Source organism: Pholcus phalangioides, unplaced genomic scaffold (genome assembly GCF_987345545.1).
Source record: "Pholcus phalangioides strain wild (caught in Gottingen) unplaced genomic scaffold, Ppha-v1.0 ptg000016l_1, whole genome shotgun sequence".
NCBI classification, from domain to species: Eukaryota; Metazoa; Arthropoda; class Arachnida; order Araneae; family Pholcidae; genus Pholcus; species Pholcus phalangioides.
In genome coordinates, this window is record NW_028301609.1 from 14,605,666 (window position 1) to 14,625,196 (window position 19,531).

General features: G+C 38.5%; 1 protein-coding gene across 2 annotated transcripts in view; it reads right to left on the reverse strand.

The window, feature by feature from the left end:
* Positions 1–19,531, reverse strand: part of LOC149075115 (putative RNA polymerase II subunit B1 CTD phosphatase RPAP2) — a 29,414-nt gene that overhangs the window by 786 nt on the left and 9,097 nt on the right. The window contains exons 5-10 of one of the 2 annotated variants that reach the window (XM_089245674.1): positions 11,624–11,745; positions 11,041–11,205; positions 10,037–10,304; positions 6,430–6,545; positions 4,861–4,941; positions 2,631–2,699 (exon numbers count right to left, since the gene is read on the reverse strand). In XM_089245674.1, coding sequence (XP_089101800.1) covers positions 2,631–2,699; positions 4,861–4,941; positions 6,430–6,545; positions 10,037–10,304; positions 11,041–11,205; positions 11,624–11,745 — 821 coding nt within the window. Of the gene's footprint in view, positions 1–2,630; positions 2,700–4,860; positions 4,942–6,429; positions 6,546–9,556; positions 10,305–11,040; positions 11,206–11,623; positions 11,746–19,531 lie in introns of both variants that reach the window. The other variant, XM_089245673.1, reaches the window with a different exon arrangement.

The following is a 19,531-nucleotide window of genomic DNA, read 5'->3' on the forward strand; positions in this document are numbered from 1 at the left end:
CGACACCTCTAAATATCCTTTTCTTTGGTACTTTAGGGGAGTAACTTATTGACTTCAGCTACTGCCCCCCCCCCACCTGGTCTAAATCATTGTGATGGAAACAGTATGAGGAGAAAATGGTAGCGAATACTTCCAACATTTGTTAAAAGAACTGATATTGAAATGAATGTCTTTTTTTTTTTTTTGTCCTGCAATTAAATTGCCTAATGTGTATCTTCTGTACAATTTCACTCTCACAAATAAAGTTGTAAAGTTGCACTCATTGCAGTGTTGCAAATGCTCTCCAGCCATCAAGGTCCAAGGCCATTACTGGTTCAAAACAATAGCATACTTCAATGTTAGAATAGTTGCCACATTGGTACTGAACACCCTGCAAATAATCATAAAGATGGACGACCGATTTCCTTTTGTATTGAAATCATTTTGTATTGAAATCGAACTCACAAGAACAGCAACTATTGGCTTTATTTATCTTGCATATTTGTCAAACATATATTTAGGGTTTTTTAGTGAAGTTTTTATCCATAGCGACCTGCTATTTCCCACCACTGACAATTTTCCAGCAATCTTAGTGATAGATTCCAAATGTGCTTCCTGAATGAATCTTGGGATTCTTCAACTATTGATGTTCCACAGCACGGCGCGGTGATGACCGACGTAAGTGATAATCATGTGTGTTATTTGCTTTTTTCTTCTTTTTCGATTCTATTGTCTCTGGAAGAATGCAATACCTTCTTATTATCAAATCAGAAATAATGGGAATTCGTGATTATCTCAAATTGAACCTGAACTAGCATGAACCTGAACTAGCATTCAAATGTGGGAATGTAGTTTAAGGTTTGAAGTGAAAATCTCATCGAATGACGATATCATCTGGTGAATGTTATTGCGTGGGAAACAAATGATTATGGAAAAAATGATAATAATTCTCATTTTGATTGATGAAGTGGAATCTCCCAAAACGAACAGACCCAGTTAGCAGAAACTTCAGGCTTGAATATATTTTCTTATGTAGTGGCCTTTGACTTTTTTTTGGTTGAAATTAGTAACTTTGCTTGCTTTTGACAATGTTTTGCTTCTACCTAGCAACTTTACTTGAAATTTTCTGCGACAACTGGTAATATCCCATATGGGTATCAATTTCCCATTTTTTACGAAGAAAATATAGTTAGCCTAGGCATTAATCATGTCATGTGTATCAATACTATTTATATTTCTCTACCAGGACATTTTTAATGGGCTGGGTGAAACCCCTTGGCAGAAGTTGAGCACTCGCTGTACTTGTATAATATACAGAGATCTCTACTTTCATTAATGTTCATGAAAAAAAATCATGTCAAAAAGATGAACCTATCCAAACAAGTTCCACTCCTAATTGGTTCAAACAATTAGTTGGGTCCAATTCTATTTAATAACTAGCTATAATACCCGGCGTTGCCCGGGTTTTCTTCAATGAGGCTTTATGAACCACGTGATATCTCCCTCTTTCTTTGAGGGACATGCAAACCGTGTCTAAAGATAACCAATATGGCGACGTCCTGCGCGACTCATGAAATAAACAAATCTAAATTTAAAGAAACATAGAAATGAATATTCCCCTCCCCTTTTCTTTTTGATGGGTGCTAGGTATTTCGATTCCCTCTCCCTGAACTTCAAGTTATCCATCTCTGCCTGTTTCAGCTTCCAAAAATGCTTAATTAAAGCTGTGGAATTTTTTCGATGCACTTTACGGGGCCCATAACTAATTTTAAAAGCATCCTAAACTATATGAATTTATGAAAATAAATATCAAAAGACAATACGGAGGCATTGATTTTCATGCTTGAGAAGATATAAATAAAAAGTTGAAATCAATGTTATTACATGGATATCCAACTCAAAAGTAGATTCGGCTAATTACTTCATACTTAATTTTCTGGGCTTCGTATCTCCAAGCGAATTCAATATTTCAAAAATCGAGAATTCAATTTAATTTTTAAAATTATTGATGTGGCAGGAAACCCCCCCCCCCCCACTAAATTTCCGTATTTATGCAGTTAAATCGGCAATTTTAATACTGATTTCTATGAGGATCATCCTTTTCCTGACCATCAAAGCGATGATGGTGATGATTATAACGTCTATTCAAAAAGGCTCATTACTGAGAGTATATTGAAAATGTGGCAAACCATTATAAAGGCATAAACTATTATACATATACTGACAGGATTAAAGAAGTGACAAACCGTTGTAAAGGCATATACACGTCTGAAACGCATTCCTAGGGAACCACGGTAACCAAAGTAAACGTTCGGAAAGTGATTGTTGAGGCCCAAAAACCATTGTTGCCTGACCGTTTTTTGCCCATTTGGGGCATTTGCCCTGGGCTGACGAAATTTAAAAGTAGCCTATCGTTCAAGTCGGGTCCCATTTGGTATATATGCAAAATTTTGCGACGATCGATCTAAAATTGTAGATTTGTATAGAGAACATACACACACACACAGAAAATCAATTTTATATATAGAGATTGCAAAATTTCTAATGGCTCTATGGCACATGATTTTTAAAATCAGCAAATTGATTCACTTGAAGCGAAATCATGTAGCAAAAACAATGGTATTGCAACACAGCTGAAAACAAATACTTACATTCTGAACAAAACTAGTGATATCACTTTCCACTCAGATGGCCGAAACAGAATATTCGTTGGTGAAAAACTGAAAGTTAAAAACAAAAAGACAGCTGAGTCTGAGTTAAAGGGATTCGATTTAAATACCTGGGTTACTATCCACATTTTTACAGTGCTGATTTTTTTCAAACATCTAGGAAAACCTTATAACAAATCTTAGAAACAAACCTTAAAATTCGAGCACAGAAGTTGCCATAATGCCTTTAAGCCCAAAATGCCATAAATGCCTTTTTTTGCCTATTTTCAAACTTTTTTTTTTAAAAAAATGCCTTTTCCTAAATTTTTGTGCCATAAATGCCTATTTTAACATAGTTTTAGATTTATTCAGTGAGTTTCGGAGGCCATAATCTGTAAAACGTGGGTATTTTGACCATTGAAAATTTTTCCACACACACACAACTCTCAGTATTGATATTATCATCAGAAAACCACCCCCCCCCCCAATCACTAAGTGATCCAAGATATTGGTGTTGGAATGCATTAAATTTGCTTTTACCAGATGGAGTTAGGTGTGAGTGATTTTGTTTCTGATGAACGCAGTTCGTGTTAGAAAAGCAGAAAAAACTAGCAATTTTTGTTTCTCTCCACACCCTTTACATATGTTTCGCTCAGGCGTTAGACTACATTGTACATGTGTAGCTGACCGATAACTGTCCCAAGAGGTCATGAATAGACGTCATACTCCACACAGGGCGGAGTAGGGGCAGACAGGGTTCTAGGGCTCATGTTTTGATATGGTTTTTTGTACCATAAATGCACTGCAAACAACCATGGATATTTATTAAACATACATATTTAGTTATCTTCAGATGATATCTATTTCTTAATACATGAACACGATACTTACCTATACCTATAACTGGTCTTGAAAAAAAATCAAATAAATATAGAAAAAAAAACGTACAAGCGTCCACTAAAAAAATTAGAAAAAGTAAGATGGGGGACCCCCCGCCACCGCCCCAAGGCAACATAATCATAGCCTTATGGAAAAAAAAATCACAAAAAAAATTAATTTTTTTTCATAGTACTCTATTTCAGTATCCTATAAGATTTACTTAAGCCAAAACAAAATGACAGAAATGACTTGATAACAAAAATTATTTTGGGTCAAACAGCATTTTAGCAAACACATATAATTATTTTCCCTCTCCTCACAATATATTACTTTTTTTCGAGGAGTCTTTCACAGTCCAATCTGTCTGCTTGAGTGGCGCAGTGGTAAGATGCTCTTCTTCCACTACGAAGGTTACCATCAAGGTTCACAGGTTCAAATCCGGGCAAAGACATTAGAAACAAGTTCTTTACCTACCGAGATTGGGGCAACCACCAATGTGGATGGCGACTTTGTTCCTCACCCAATTCCACTGGTTAGAAATTGCTGTATGGTGATATATAACCAGAGCAGGTGTGCAGTAAAGTAGAAATAGTCCAATCTGTCTATTTTCTTCCTCAATGCACATCAAATTATTAAGATATGGCAGTCTTTTAAGAATGACACTCCTTTGTGACTACTTCCAAAAAACACAGGGCAAAATGTGTAAAGTACAAGGTTCAATGTAAATAATTCAAGGTAAACCAGAGGTTTTACTGAGCTGTTCATTCTCAAAGTGATTTGTTTACATTTTACTGCACAAAATACCAGCATCATCGTTTTGACATATGAAGCACTTTCATTTCTAGCTCTGCAGAATTTTGTAAACATTGTTTATACCTGGACATGTCCCAAAAATACAGAAAACAAAAATGCTATTGGGTAGCATCAGAACCACAAAACCTAGAATAATTGGATGTATCCAACTGTTTTGTTATACAAACTGTTGCTTCACCTATACACAAAATGTGCACCAGTAAGTACAAAAGTATTTTTCTATCCAGACAGAAGTTTTTATAATGAATATTCAAAACATTTACACAAAATGAGTTTTTGAACCCTCAAACTAAGCAAAAGAAAATTTAATAAACCATATGGTCCACATAGACCCCACCCCAGATAACCTGAAAAAAAATTATACAATTTCTGCTTCGGCTCAAGAAAAAAATTACTCAGATTTTATTGACAGGATTTAGTAAAAAAAAAAGTAGGAAAACCCTGAAAATAGGACAAAACTAGGACATTTTACCAAGAAGTAGGACAAGTGGGAGCCCTGCATATGTGTGTATACATTACATAAAAATTAATATACCCTTACCTGAAAGATGTGACGAGTAACCGGACATTATCACTGATGTTTTTATAATGCAGCCCAACAAGAGGAAGCAAATCCAAATACCTTTAAAAAAAAAAGAATAAAAAAAAGAAAGATTCAATACAGAGCAGAATATAATGAGCAAGCAAAAATTTGTAGCCAAAAAAAATTTGGTCTCATCATTTAAGCTTCTTATTAGAGATTAACATTAATGTGCTCACATCTAATTTGAAGCCATTTCTTTCCTTTCCAATTTCATCATCTTTGGAACAAATGCGAAACATTTTCAACAAATGAAGTGAAGACATTTTAAGTCTAAAATCATCTCAGCTTCTTCCTTGACATTTTCCGCAAATGCTAGTGGTTGACATTGTCATCAGATTTTTGTGGGTCTAAGTCTACAGTCTCTCTTTCGCGGTTCAAACTTATATAGATCTCCTGGTGATGCCGATTACTAACACTGGAGAAATGTTAAGGATAAACTAAGATCGGAAAACTGCCTTCAACTCAAGAAACTCTCCAGTACTTGATGATGGCCCAGGAAAACTTAATAAATTCTGAAGGTGTTTCTCTAAATATAAATATACCTCATCTATACATTTCTCTCAGTTATAAGATGATTTTTCTGCCCGGCCAAAATAATAGGAAAATAATGCTATTATATTCTTTTTCATTTATACAGGGCCATAACTAGGATTTTTGCCGCCCGGGCAAACTCTAAACTATTTTGCTGCCCCCACAACTTTAGAATGTGATAATTTTGTTATGGTGTTCTTTGTTCCCACCTAAAACTTCCGCCTTTCTAAATTTTGCCGCCCGAGGCAGTTGCCCCCCCCCCCCGGTTATGGCCCTGTAACTGGATTTATATGACTGAAAACTAATTAAGTTTAATATGCTGAAAATACAATGGTGCACTGGCTATTCAGAATAAAAATACAGTGGTCTCTCACGTATATACTTCTCTCAGTTAAAAGACGATTTTCTACACATTTGGTCAAAGATATCCTGCTCTGTGTGGAAGGACTTTTTCAAATGGGAGATCAGCTCACATTCGTGCCACCTAGGGGCAAACACCCATCTTGGCTCCTCTACTTTGCAATTTCGTATGAACAAGAAACAAACATGGCACCGTTCCTTGTCCACCGCACAGGACACCCCTTCAGTAGTTATAAATAGTGCAGTTCTCTTATACACCACTCTTATGTAGGTCTTTTTTTGTTCCCTTGCACCAATGCATAAGTGAGACCCCCCTCTCTTCCTACTGTAATAGTTTTTATTAACTCTTCGATATAATCTACTGTACCATCATATAGGCACTGGAACCTGGGGACTGGGGCTATTTGAGCACCTCCCAATAAATTTCCTAATAATTAATGAATATACAATGCAAGGAAACTTCCCCCCCCCCCCCATACTATCTTGAGTCCTGTATATACTGGACGACTAGAAACTTTTAGGCCCCACCAAATGTTTTATTAATGTCAGCGCGTCTCTGTGTACAGCCTGATTATCTCGAAGAAAAAATGATCGAATGACTTTTATTTGAATAAATACAATAAAAAGCTAACTTACGCAATCCTCAACTTAGAAATAACCACTTGTCTTCGCAGAGAATTCTGGGATACCGAGTCAACCATTGGAAGAATTGGATCATCCAGGCTTTTTTCTTCCACCAAGCTAGATTGATTCTGAAAAATAAAAATACAGTCATTTCATGAGAGAGTGAGAGACTGCTTTTTTCCCAGCCCAATATATCAAGGAAATAGATCGTTTCTGAATATTATGTCTAAAAAACTCCTAAACTGGTCTCCACCAGGAATAAAACCCAGGTTCCTAGAGATGGATGATTACTTTTTGCTCGGCTAAGATACATGAAATCAGTAAGTTTTCCAGATATTATGCCGAGGTGAACAGGGAAAAAAAGTGTTGTTTCTCTCTACCAGGAATCGAACCCAGAACCACCTGATATGCAAGAGGTCTTTGGTTCAATTCCCGGTGGAGAGAAACAACATTTTTTTTTTCCTGTTCACCTCAGCATAATATCCAGAAAGCCTATTGATTTCATCCAGGTTCCTAGGTTGGATTCCTATTGGAGACGGTATAATTTCCTTTCTGAGTTCACCTCGACATAATATCCAAGAAAAAGTCAACTTGTTTGAGTCATTTCATGACTTAATTATGACATGATTCAATAGATTTTGAATGTGTATCTGTTAAACATAACAACGCTGTTGATTTGTATGACCAAAAAATCTTGAAAATATACATTTATGGCTTAAAGCACCTTAAAATTCATAAATATGACCATTGTTTTACCATTGATTTACCATTGTTTCATCTCTTCTTTTTTCAGTTATTGCTTATATCTTATTAAATTAAAAACATATATATATAAATAAACAAAAAATTCATCAATTTACTTTTTTAATTAAAATTCTCTCACAGATTCGAATGAAAACCACGCCTTCTTTATGTACAATATCTGTTCTTTACTACGTTCTAGAACTGCACTGAATTTTACGAGATACAGTTTCAAATGTTTAAGAAAAACTGCCATTACATATTTAGTTTCTTTTATGAAATATTTGAGGAAACTACTTTGCAGTTTTTTTTTTAATTGATAAAAACTACCAGATGGAGCAATATTGGAAAGCATGTCATAATGCAGATGTCTGGTTTCTGCAATCTTGTTGATTGGTGCTCAAGCTGAACTGCAATGCTGCTTTAAATCTGTACACATTAAATCTGTTTTGCACTGAAACTTTCAACATATTTAACAAAAAAAAATACAGTGGTACCGTCTGTCCTTCTTCTTTTAAACAGAGCACAACTCCGGTCTACCAATTCACTATCATTTTATCTGCTTTCGGGTGTTAGTTGTGACGCAAGTTTATTACATGTTTTATACCTAACTCATTCTCGTATACCAAACTATCTGTGAGCGTATCTAGTGTTGTGTGTGTGTGTGTGGAGTTAGTCTCCCGTCTGTATTTCGATTTGTGAGTGAAGTATAATGTTTGAATATTTGTACAGGTGGAACTACTGAAGGGGTGTCCTGTGCGATGGACAAGGAATGGTGCCATGTTTGTTTCTTGTTCGTACAAAATTGCAAAGTAGAGGAGCCAAAATGGGTGTTTGCCCCTAGGTGGCAGTGTCAATTTTTGTTATTGGTTGCAGCCAACCAATTTTGTTATTGGTCGACTGAAGTTGGTTTTCTGTGGTTTTCCAGCTTTGAGGCACGAATGTGAGCTGATCTCCCATTTGAAAAAGTCTCTCCACACAGAGCAGGCAGGCCTACAACAGGATATTGACAAAACATGAAAATTCATGCATTTCCATCTTTACTTCAGAAAATGGAAGCCAGATGGCAACATGAACATGAAATAAGCACAACTCGACAACATAAATACGTTAAAGCCAAGAATACACTCAGAACACACATTCTCTCTCTGGCGTGTGCCGATTCGTTAGAAATTATGTAGAGGAATGTGTACGAGATGCATGTTCGGTTAAGTAGTGGTAGTAGTATTGGTTGTGGCCATGGTTGTCCATTCTGTTGTAAGACTTTTCAATGGGAAGATCGATCGAAGATACTGGTTCATGTGCCACCAGTAAGATTCCAACCCAGGTATTCGGGATGCTCACCACCTCAGGATGTCCACATGACCGCAAAGCGGCTAACATTGGTGCTGAAAATGCAGAAACATAGCATAAGAATCCTCCAAGAACAAAAAAGTGGCTACTATGAATGGACAAGTTTTTTTTCAAAAAAAAAAAGTAGAAAAGACGAGGATTCCTTGTAAATACATACTACATCTACATCACTGAAGAAAATGCCCACAGATTAAAATTTGCAGTAATATAAATTAACAAAAAAAAACCTTTTATTGCTTGAAAATTCCTAAAATATGACTGATTATTCAAAAATGCTTAAGATATGACCAACAGCTCGAAAATCCTCAAAATATGGCATGTCATAAAAATCCCAAGCCATCATGAACACTACAATCTGCATATTGCATGTAAATTGGCAACTACTATGTCAATGACCATAGATGCGAACTAAGCATGATAAATAGTTGATAAGGTTTTCGCGGCCATCATTTGATAAAAATTGTTTTTTCGGGTTCGAAGACCGTCATCCGTTTGAGTTTGTTCTCAACGTTTCCCCAACACTAGTGGTTGGCATCATCAGGAGAATTGATAAACTGGATCAAAGTCAAGTTTTCCGGAGTCTCAGGTTGTATTTATGCACATAAGTGGCTTGAACTACACTATTGTTGCTGCAGCAACAGAATGATGACAACAGCCAATCAGATAACTCCACATCTCTCGGCCAATCAGGTTCTACCAGCATAACAACTGTTTACAATACGCTGCCAGCCATAGAATCAACTGACCAATCACAAAACAATAGTGTAGTTCAAGCCACTTATGTGCATAAATACAACCTGAGACTCCGGAAAACTTGACTTTGATCCAGTTTATCAATTCTCCTGATGATGCCAACCACTAGTGTTGGGGAAACGTTGAGAACAAACTCAAACGGACGACGGTCTTCGAACCCGAAAAAACAATTTTTAAGCATGATAAGTCAAAATTTAAGTTTCAAAATTAGCACACACATAATTTAAAAAAAAAATCATAACTTAAAAATGGAGTATTTGAGTAATGAGTAAAGAAAAATTAAATAACTTGCATTTTTTGCTGCAGGCCTATCGTTTGATGCAAGGATGGGTGTGGTTCTAATGGCTTTGGATATTCCCCCTTTTCTAGCGGCCGATTTTTTCTTTCTGCCTTTAATTTTTCTGGGTTGCTTATCTTCAGCAACTTCATTATTATTACTATGAGAGAAAAACATAGCAAGTTTTTCCTCAGCGCTCAATTCCTTCACAGTTGCCTCTTCAACTGCTTCAACTATGGTCCCACTAATGACTTTCTCTTCGAATTCCCTCTCTTCTTCTTCCATGTTGTCCAACTTCATACAAAGTTTCAAGTATCTTTCTTGCATGCCAGAGAGTTCCAATGACGAAGAGTTCCGAGACAAATCCCGATGATTGAACAGCTGTTCGATATCAGCAGCTTGCAGTCCATCCTCACCGAGAATAAACTGGTATGTGGAGAGAGTAATCCACTCTCTAAAAATGTTATGCATCTGAGTGAAAAAGGAATCACTTACGGCAGCAGCAGCAGCTGTTTCTGGTTCTGATTTGCTTGATAAAGGCAGTGGTGTGATGAGAATTGGTGGTTTCAAAGGTTTCACTGAGGCTACAGGCATCAATTTATGGCACTGATGCAATTCATCTTTTGAATCCAAAAAGAACTTGTCATTGTCATCATCAGACTCTGTGGAGGTCTCTTCTTCGCTGACGTGGGACGGCTTATATATTTGTTTCACTGTACTACTTTGATTAGTTTGTGTTTCACATTTTTCTTCAACAGGCACTCTGCAATGAAGGAAAAAAAGCAAAATTTACCAAATGCATGCTACAACACAAATATACCAACTAATATCACACTTAAATCAAGAACTTGGATAGACCTAGTTATGACGAACACCACAATCTGCATAATATGGTAATTTTAGATATGATCAATAGTACGAGCCTCATTCAATATATGGTAGAGCCTCCCTTATCCGAATTGAATTGGGCTCATTTTTGATAAGAAAAGTTTCCTATATGATTTCATATACAGTAAAAGTCTCATAATAATAAGAGTTCACACTCACTGGAAAAATTGCAGTTATAACAGACTTCTCATTATCAGTGAATCTCAAGTTTTTGCTCTCTGTCAAATAATACATTGTAGAGAATTCCTACTTTATCTGTAGCATAATCGTCTCTTGGGTATGTTATTTTGTTCTGATATTAGCAAATGAACAGGACTCTCTCCATTCATGAAATTGATTTTTTGAGCTCACAGCAGTTGATTCTCTAAAACATTTCTGCATACAATCTTGCATCCTTAAAACCATTTAGCCAACTGACCTAAACATTAAAATTCTAATTGTTGCTTGATTCTATGGATTTATGAACTCTTTGATATCACACGAAATGATGAACTTCTCTAATCATAGAAAGCATTTAAGTATCCCCTAATTATAAAAAAATTCCCCCTGCCCCCCTCCCATAATTCAAATGGCTTTGATTTATTTTTATAGAGACATTCAAACTAACTTACATGTCTTTTTCTGTCACTACAAGTTTGTCTCGGAAACCATCCGCTAACTTTGCAAGATCATCTAGAAGCAATTTCTTGCAGTCATCCTTAAGACTGTTGTTCTGTGAGTTGACATTCTCTATGGAGACTTTATCATGAATAAAAACTTCTTCTCCAGCACTTCCTCTGAAATTGAACACAGAATAAAAAATTTGGGTAATTGTGAATCACATCTACAGAAAACATCAAAATTGTATGTGAATATCAGTATGATTTTAAATCATATTTGATAAGTATTAAACACAGAAACAATAAGAAACTCTCATCACTATCATGTTTATGGTGACGCTCACTTAAGCAAATTTTTCTTCATTGAATAACCACCACAATAGCCCGGAAAGGAAAATTATATGCACATATATATGAATGTTGGAATGAAAGTGAAGCTATATAAATCATAAACTAAGGTTATTTTTATTTGTTAGAAGCATGATTCTCAGATATGTGTATCCTCAGATTTTGATTATCGATTTTTCCAGATTAAAAAAATGAACAAAACTTATTGCATGAACATCTAAATTATAACAAACAACTAATTACAAACTTGTTGTGGCAATCCTGAAGGAGAGTGACTTTTGCTGATTCTTCTTGAAACCAAACTGGAATCTCGAGTAATTGAGATTTCAAAAAATTTGAAGCTTTGTAGCAGGTATTGCTACAAAAACACTAGATGACACGGAAAATAAATAAATTCCTTTGAATAACACTGATATACATGCATTCTCTTAAATAGCATAAGAATATTATGCATTAAAATGTACAGTTACCATCAAATCTGAAGTTCTTTTTTTCATACTCTACAGTAAATTTCACTGAGCATGTATATTCATTTCATTCCATATATTCATTCCATAGCCTCCAACTAATGTGTAATTAGAATTATTTCATTCCCAAAGTAAGAACTATTTTAAATGTTTCAATGAAAACCCACTTGCTTATGGTTATTACTCTTATACAGACAAATTTTCCGGTCCAGCAAGTGCTTGGGAAGAGAGAGGTCACTGAATTCAGAGTTCACAAAAACGGAAAGAACTGTACAAAGATTCAGATTATTGAGTGTCGGGTAAATGTAGATGATTTCCAATGAGTAACACTTGACTCAGGGCCGCAACTATGGGGGAGCAGGCGGGTCTCGTGCCCGACCCGAGGGGGCACAAATTTCATTCTGAAACCTCTCCTTCAACATTACAAGGGGACGTCAAAATGGGCGCTTGCCCCGGGTGACCAAGCATCTAGTTGCAGCCCTGATTTAACTGTACATGCACTTAATAAACATTCCTCCAGGGAATTTTTTATGAGTTGACCTAAGCTTTTTTTGTGTTACACTGGTGTCTATCTTCCATATTTTGACATGAAATTGGCAAATTTTTGGCAAATAAATTTTTATGATAGGGGTCATTCAAGTATTATGTCAGCATCGAGGGGGGGGGAAGGGGTTTTGGATTTGCTGACTTTTGATGACAAGGGAGGAGGGGGGGGGGAGTTTGAAGGTTGCTTATGTCATCAACCACCCTTTTTGAAGATAGGAAATATTTTAAGCTGCTGACGAAATTTTGCTGACAAGGGGGGGGGGGTCAAAAATGGCTAAAAATCTGCTTACGTCAGAGATGTAAAACCTCAGAAAGCATACTTTCGCCCACACCACTGTGCCCCCCCCCCCAACACCCCAACAGGGATCAAATCTGGATCCTCACAATGAGAATCCAGCATGATGCCCACATGACCACACAGCAGTAATGGGCAGTGCAGCTTATTAGCCCGCCATGGAAATAATGGAAAATATATACACACAGACAGTTGATAAGTTCGTAAAAAATTTGGATGGATGTGCTACAATGAGAACGTAAATCTGTCAGCAATCTTCTCCCATCAAGGTAATGATGTCAAACAGTGTAACCCCAATTAACCTCCTCAGTGGCATTTACAAGATATCTTGCCTCCTTAAAGCCCCTCTTGTTTCAACAATGACAAGCCCAAAGAACTTCATGAATTCTGCTTCTCCTAAGAACATGTTTCCCATTCCCACCCTGTTAGATCCACTGCCAGTGGGCAAAGATTGTTAAAAGTTTTACTATAAAAGAGAGAGACACTGTTTGAAATATACCTTTTTTCCCTAACTGTTGGGTAGTATAGAAATATGCATAAAGTATAAATAATATAAAATTATAGAGTATTTCTCTTCCTTGGTTCTATTATTCTCTGACTTTGAGGAAAGAACTATCCCCTGCACAATATTGGAAAACTCTTAAAAAGAAATGTAGCATTTTATAGAGAGTTTGGCTATTCCCACTAGGCCAGTTATAATGAGAATCAGTGCAATTTATAAAGGAAAGGGTTAATAAACCGTATTGTCAAATAAAGATGCTTCTGGAAAGATGCAGAGACAAACTTCAGAAAGAAAAGTTTTTTGTTTCCGCCAGGAATCAATCCCCAGTCTTCTCGCAGTCCTATAGCATCTCTCTCACTGTCGCCACCTGGTTGGGGCTATAGCTGAGTTAAGGAAGGCTACAATGTCTCCACTCAGTGCATCTTTCTACTGTGTGTGCATCATAAGAAAAAGAAATATCTGTGTCTCTGTAGCCAATTGATTATTACGCTAGCACAGATTGCAAGAGGACCAGGATTCGATTCGATCCTAGTGGAGACAGCAAACTTTTCTTTCTAAAGTTCATCTCATCATCTTTTTTTGTTTGTGTTGTGGGCTGTGTTGTAAATCTAAGTATATTTGTGATCATCTCAACTCGAATTTAATGAATAGAAATGTTGATCATCTCTGACGTTAAATCTAGGTTTAGCTGTATAACTCATTTTGCATTGATCTAATACAGCAGGCTCTCAACTAGCTGGCCTCTGTAATATCCGACCTCGTTAAAAAATAATTATGATTATCCATCATAAAAATGATGAATAATTTACTTTACCGTTATGTTACAAGTGTAATAAATTTTTGAAATCCTTTATCAAGGAAATGAGTTGAAATAATTTTTGCAAGAATTGAGCCTACGTTTTCTTTAATATTTTGTTTATTTTAAGCCTCTCCACGTAACATTGTAAAAAATACTAAGCACCCAATAAAATGTCATATCTTTTTTAATAATGTAGACTTTCTTCCAATTTTCAGCAGATGCATAGCAAGGGGGTATAGGGAAAAGTGTTTCATTGAGAAATCAACTTTACAATAGATCTAGGCTTGTCAATGATAAAATAAGAGGCTTTTAAAGAGATGAGATATTTTGTAAATCTCACTAAGAGGATTAAAACCCGTGAGCACGCAGAAGTGCCGCAACACGACGTGGCATGGACTCGACTAATGTCTGAAGTAGTGCTGGAGGTAATTGACACCATGAACCCTGCAGGGCTGTCCATAAATCCGTAGGAGTAAGAGGGGGGGTGGAGATTTTAATAGAATGAAAAACATTAAGTGACATAGTAGTGTGGGATGCAAATTGCATAAAATTCTTCATTTGTGCTGTTAAAAATATATATAATTATTATTGTTCTTTTTCTTGCAACTTTATATCATTGGGTAACAGATCATTAATCTTTTCAGCAGCACTGATGAGATATCTCACCTTACTTGATGCTTTGTATTTAGCAATTATGAGATAACTCGCTGCCTTTTAAAACCCTCTTATTTTGGCAGTGATGAGCCCAGATACTGGGTTGTGTTCCCCCCCCCCCCTTTAAAGCATGTTTTCCATCCCGAACCTGTCAGATCAACTGCCAGCGGGCAGTCAGCTTCTGTTCTCATTTTGATAACAGAAAAAGGAGAGACTGTGTTCAGTTCAAATTATAAAATGTTATACTTCTCTAGGAATATATGTATAAAAGTAGAGTAATACACTGAAGAGCCAAAAAAACTGGTCACCTGCCTGATATTGTGTAGGGCCCCCCGCGAGCACGCAGAAGTGCCGCAACACGATGTGGCATGGACTCGATTAATGTCTGAAGTAGTGCTGGAGGTAATTGACACCACGAATCCTGCAGGGCTGTCCATAAATCCGTAGGAGTAAGAGGGGGGTGGAGATATCTTCTGAACAGCACGTTGCAAGGCATCCCAGATATGTTCAATAATGTTAATGTCTGGGGATTTTGGTGGCCAGCGGAAGTGTCTAAAGTCAGAAGAGTGTTCCTGGAGCCACTTTGTAGCAATTCTGGATGTGTGGGGTGTCACATTGTCCTGCTGAAATTGTCCAAGTCCGTCGGAATGCACAATGGACATGAATGGGTGCAGGTGATCAGACAGGATGCTTACGTACCTGTCACCTGTTAGAGTCGTATCTAGACGTATCAGGGGTCCCATATCACGCCACCTGCACACACCCCATACCATCACAGAGTCTCCACCAGCTTGAACAGTCCCCTGTTGACATGTAGGGTCCATGGATTCATGAGGTTGTCTCCATACCCGCACACGTCCATCAGCTCGAAGCAATTGGAACCGAGACTCGTCAGACCAGGCAACGTGTTTCCAGTCCTCAAAAGTCCAATGTCTGTGTTGTCGGGCCCAGCCGAGGCGTAAAGCTTTGTGTCGTGCAGTCATTAAGGGTACACGAGTGGGCCTTCGGCTCCGAAAGCCCATATCGATGATGTTTCGTTGAATGGTTCGCACGCTGACACTTGTTGATGGCCTAGCATTGAAATCTGCAGCAATTTGCGGAAGGGTTGCACGTCTGTCACGTTTAATGATTCTCATCAGTCGTCGTTGGTCCTGTTCGTGCATGATCTTTTTCCGGCCGCAGCGATGTCGTAGATTTAATTTTTTACCAGACTCCCGATATTCACGGTACACTCGTGAAATGGTCGCATGTGAAAATCCAAATTTCATCGCTACCTCGGAGATGCTATGTCCTATCTCTCGTGCGCCAACTATAACACCACGTTCAAACTCACTTAAATCTAGATAACCTGCCATTGTAGCAGCAGTAACTGATCTAACAACTATGCCAGACACTTGTTGTGTCATATAGGCGTTGCCGACCGCAGCGCCGTACTCTGATTGGTTCCATATCTCTTTATTTACATACGCATGCCTGCACCAGTTTTTTTGGCTCTTCAGTTTATATATATATTTGGTTGATCCATGAAATGATTTTGTTTATATATTTACACTTTATTTACAACGGATAATATTTACATAATACAAACGGGAATGCTGGTAGAGAAAAATGTGGCCTGTGCACGGCGAGACACAGACACGCGCATCGGTGAGTAAGACAACATCAACAACAAACAAGCAGAGTCAGACGCCCTTGACTCCCGATTTTCTGTTGCATTGCCACGAGCAGAAAATAGAATAATCATCATACAAGCTGCGAAGACACGCTAGCGCCATCGTGCAGGCAGCACTACAGTACCCCCCCCTCGCAGTCCGAAGGACGAGGAAAGAAGAGAAAAAAAATTATATTTTAAAAGTCACGTGCTGCGATGAACGTAGACGGTTTTCCCAAATATTTCTGCAGGTCGTTGTCTTTTTCAGGATGCTTTTCGGAACGAGGGAGAAAGTTTTTGGCACAGATGAATCTGTCTTTTTGTTGGTTGGCTGAGGCACACTGCCGGTGAGTAGAAAGGCAGGTTTTAACCTGTCGACTGATACCATGGAAGGTTTTCCTTTTATGAGAAGGCTAAATGTCTTCTCACCAATGTTTCAGCACTTCGTATGGTCCGTTGTAAGTGGGGACGAGTGCTCGTTTCACTGCGTCTGACCGCAGGAAGACGTGGGTGGTGTTCTTCAGTTCAGAATGTACGTAGAGTCTCTTTTCACCATGCGCCATTGCAGGAGTTGGTTGTAGCTGCTGCATCTGGTCTCTTAGAATGGAGACGAATTCTGTGGGACACGGAATGTTATTGCTACTGTTGGAGATCAAATCGCCAGGCAATCGGAGCTCTGTGCCGTATACAAGTTGTGCTGGTGTGGCTTTGAGGTCTTCTTTGTAGCAGGATCGTAGCCCTAACAAGACTATTGGAAGTGTATTCACCCAGTTCATGTTTGACCTAGCTATCAGAGCTGCTTTCAGTTGTCGATGAACTCTTTCTATCATCCCGTTAGCTTGAGGATGGTAAGGTGTCGTCCTGATGTGCTGAATGCCAAGGAGTTTGGTGAGTTCGTGAAAAATGAAGCTTTCGAACTGCCGACCCTGGTCTGTTGTTATTTTCTCTGGGGTTCCGAAATGACTGATCCAATCAGAATAGAACGTTGAAGCAACAGTGGCTGCTGTCATGTCCTTCATCGGTAATACTTCGATCCAACGGCTGAATCGATCGATGCAGGTGAGGCAATATGTGTAATCTTGAGATGATGGAAGTGGACCAATGATATCGATATGAATGTGCTTGAAACGAGTGTCTGGCATTTCTATTTTTCCTGAAGCGGAAACAGTATGTTTGTGCACCTTTGACTTTTGGCAAGGCACACAACATGGAGTCCAGGTGGTGCAGTCTTTCCGAATTGAAGGCTATACAAAGCGATCACAGACAAGACGTGTTGTGGCTTTGATGCCTGGGTGACATAGATTGTGAAGAACATCAAAAACGTGTCTTTGAAGAGTATTCGGTATATATGGACGTATTTGATTGCAGGATGTGTCACACCAGAGTGGTTTGTCTATACCAACTAAATTGCAGATGCTGAGTTTTAATGAGGAGGAATGATTGAGAGAGTCAAGTTTGCTATTGGTCACTTGAGCTTCTGCGATCTTGGAATAGTCTATTGATGGAGGACATGCAATGGCTTGTATTCTAGAAAGAGCATCAGAGACCTGATTCTGTACACCTGATACGTGTCGTATGTCGGTGGTATGCTGTCCGATGAAGTCTAGATGTCGTGTTTGTCTGGGAGATGTCTTGTGAGGCTTTTGACGAAACGCAAACGTCAAGGGCTTATGATCGGTGTAGAGGATGAAATGTTTCCCTTCAATCATGTGTTGAAACTGTTTCACTGTGGCATACGCTGCTAATAGCTCTCTGTCGTAAGCGCAATAATTCATCTCAGCTTTGATAAGCTTCCTGGAGTAGAAAGCGAGAGGTTGCCAGTGCGATTTGACAAGCTGTTGCAGGCAGGCACCGATTGCTGTGTTGGATGCGTCTACCATGATAGAGAGTTCGGCTGATGGATGTGGAAAAGCAAGAAGGGTTGCAGAAACGAGTTTTTGCTTGCAATCTACGAAAGCTTGATTTGATGTTTCCGTCCACTCGATCTTCGCGTTGCTTTTGACTTTTTTTGAAGATATGAACATAGTGGAGCTTGTGTTTCTGCTAACCCAGGAAGGAATCTTTGATAAAAATTCAACATTCCCAGAAAAAGTTGTAGAAGTTCTTGGGTGGTTGTCGGTCTTGGGAAATCTTTTATCGCCTTCACTTTATCATGAAGAGGAGAAATCCCTTTTGATGATATCCTGTGTCCAAGAAATGTGACTTCATCTTGGAAGAATTTGCACTTCAGAGAGTTGATCTTTAGACCATGCTCGGCCAGTCGTTTGAAAACTATGTCCAGGTGCTGTTTATGCTGTTCAGAGTTCGTTGATGCGATGAGGATGTCATCTATGTACCCCGCTGAAAAATTGGGACCAGCCAACACTTGGTCGATGTACCTCTGGAATGTCTGGGCGGCATTGCAAAGTCTGTAGGGCATGAAAGGAAATTCATAAAGCCAGAAAGACGTGATGACGGCAGTCTTGGGCACGTCAGCTTCTGCCACTGGAATTTGTTGATACGCCGAGACAAGGTCGATGGTCGAGTAGATTGCAGTCCCATGAAGCATGTGGGTTAGGTCATGGATATGAGGAATGGGATATCTGTCTGGTGTGGTGATCTTATTTAGTTGGCGGTAGTCACCGCAGATACGCCACGCACCGTTAGGTTTCTTGACCATATGAATTGGACTGGCCCATGCACTATTTGATGGCCTACATAATCCTTATTTTTGCATGTCCAGAAATTGCTTTTTGGCGCAAGATAACTTTTCTGGAGAGAGAGACGGCGAGCTTTAGCAAAAATTGGCCTACCTGTTCTCTCGATGATATGCTCACAGCATGGTTTAGAGTTCAGTGAAGATTTGCTGAGCAGGCTTTGATAAGTTGTGTCACCGTCGAAAAGTTTGATTGAGTGCACTTCTGACTTCTTTAGTTGACAGTTTGCAGTGAGTTTCGTCCTCATGTCGAGGAGTCATCGTCATCATAAGTCCAGAAGCAAATTGAAGTTACACAAGAAATCGACTCCAAGAATTGGTTTCGGTACCGCAGCCAAGAGGGAAGTCCACCGAAAGACTCTGCTGAGTTGAAAATCTAAAGTGACTGTTCACTCACCATAGACGTTTATTGGAGACGAATTTGCAGCGAAAAGTTGGAGAAGTGGTTGACGTTTGTCAGTGCTGCATGCTGGGAATATTGAAACGTCAGATCCAGTGTCCACAAGGAATGAAATGTTGGTGCTTCGATCGACTACAAATAAGGTG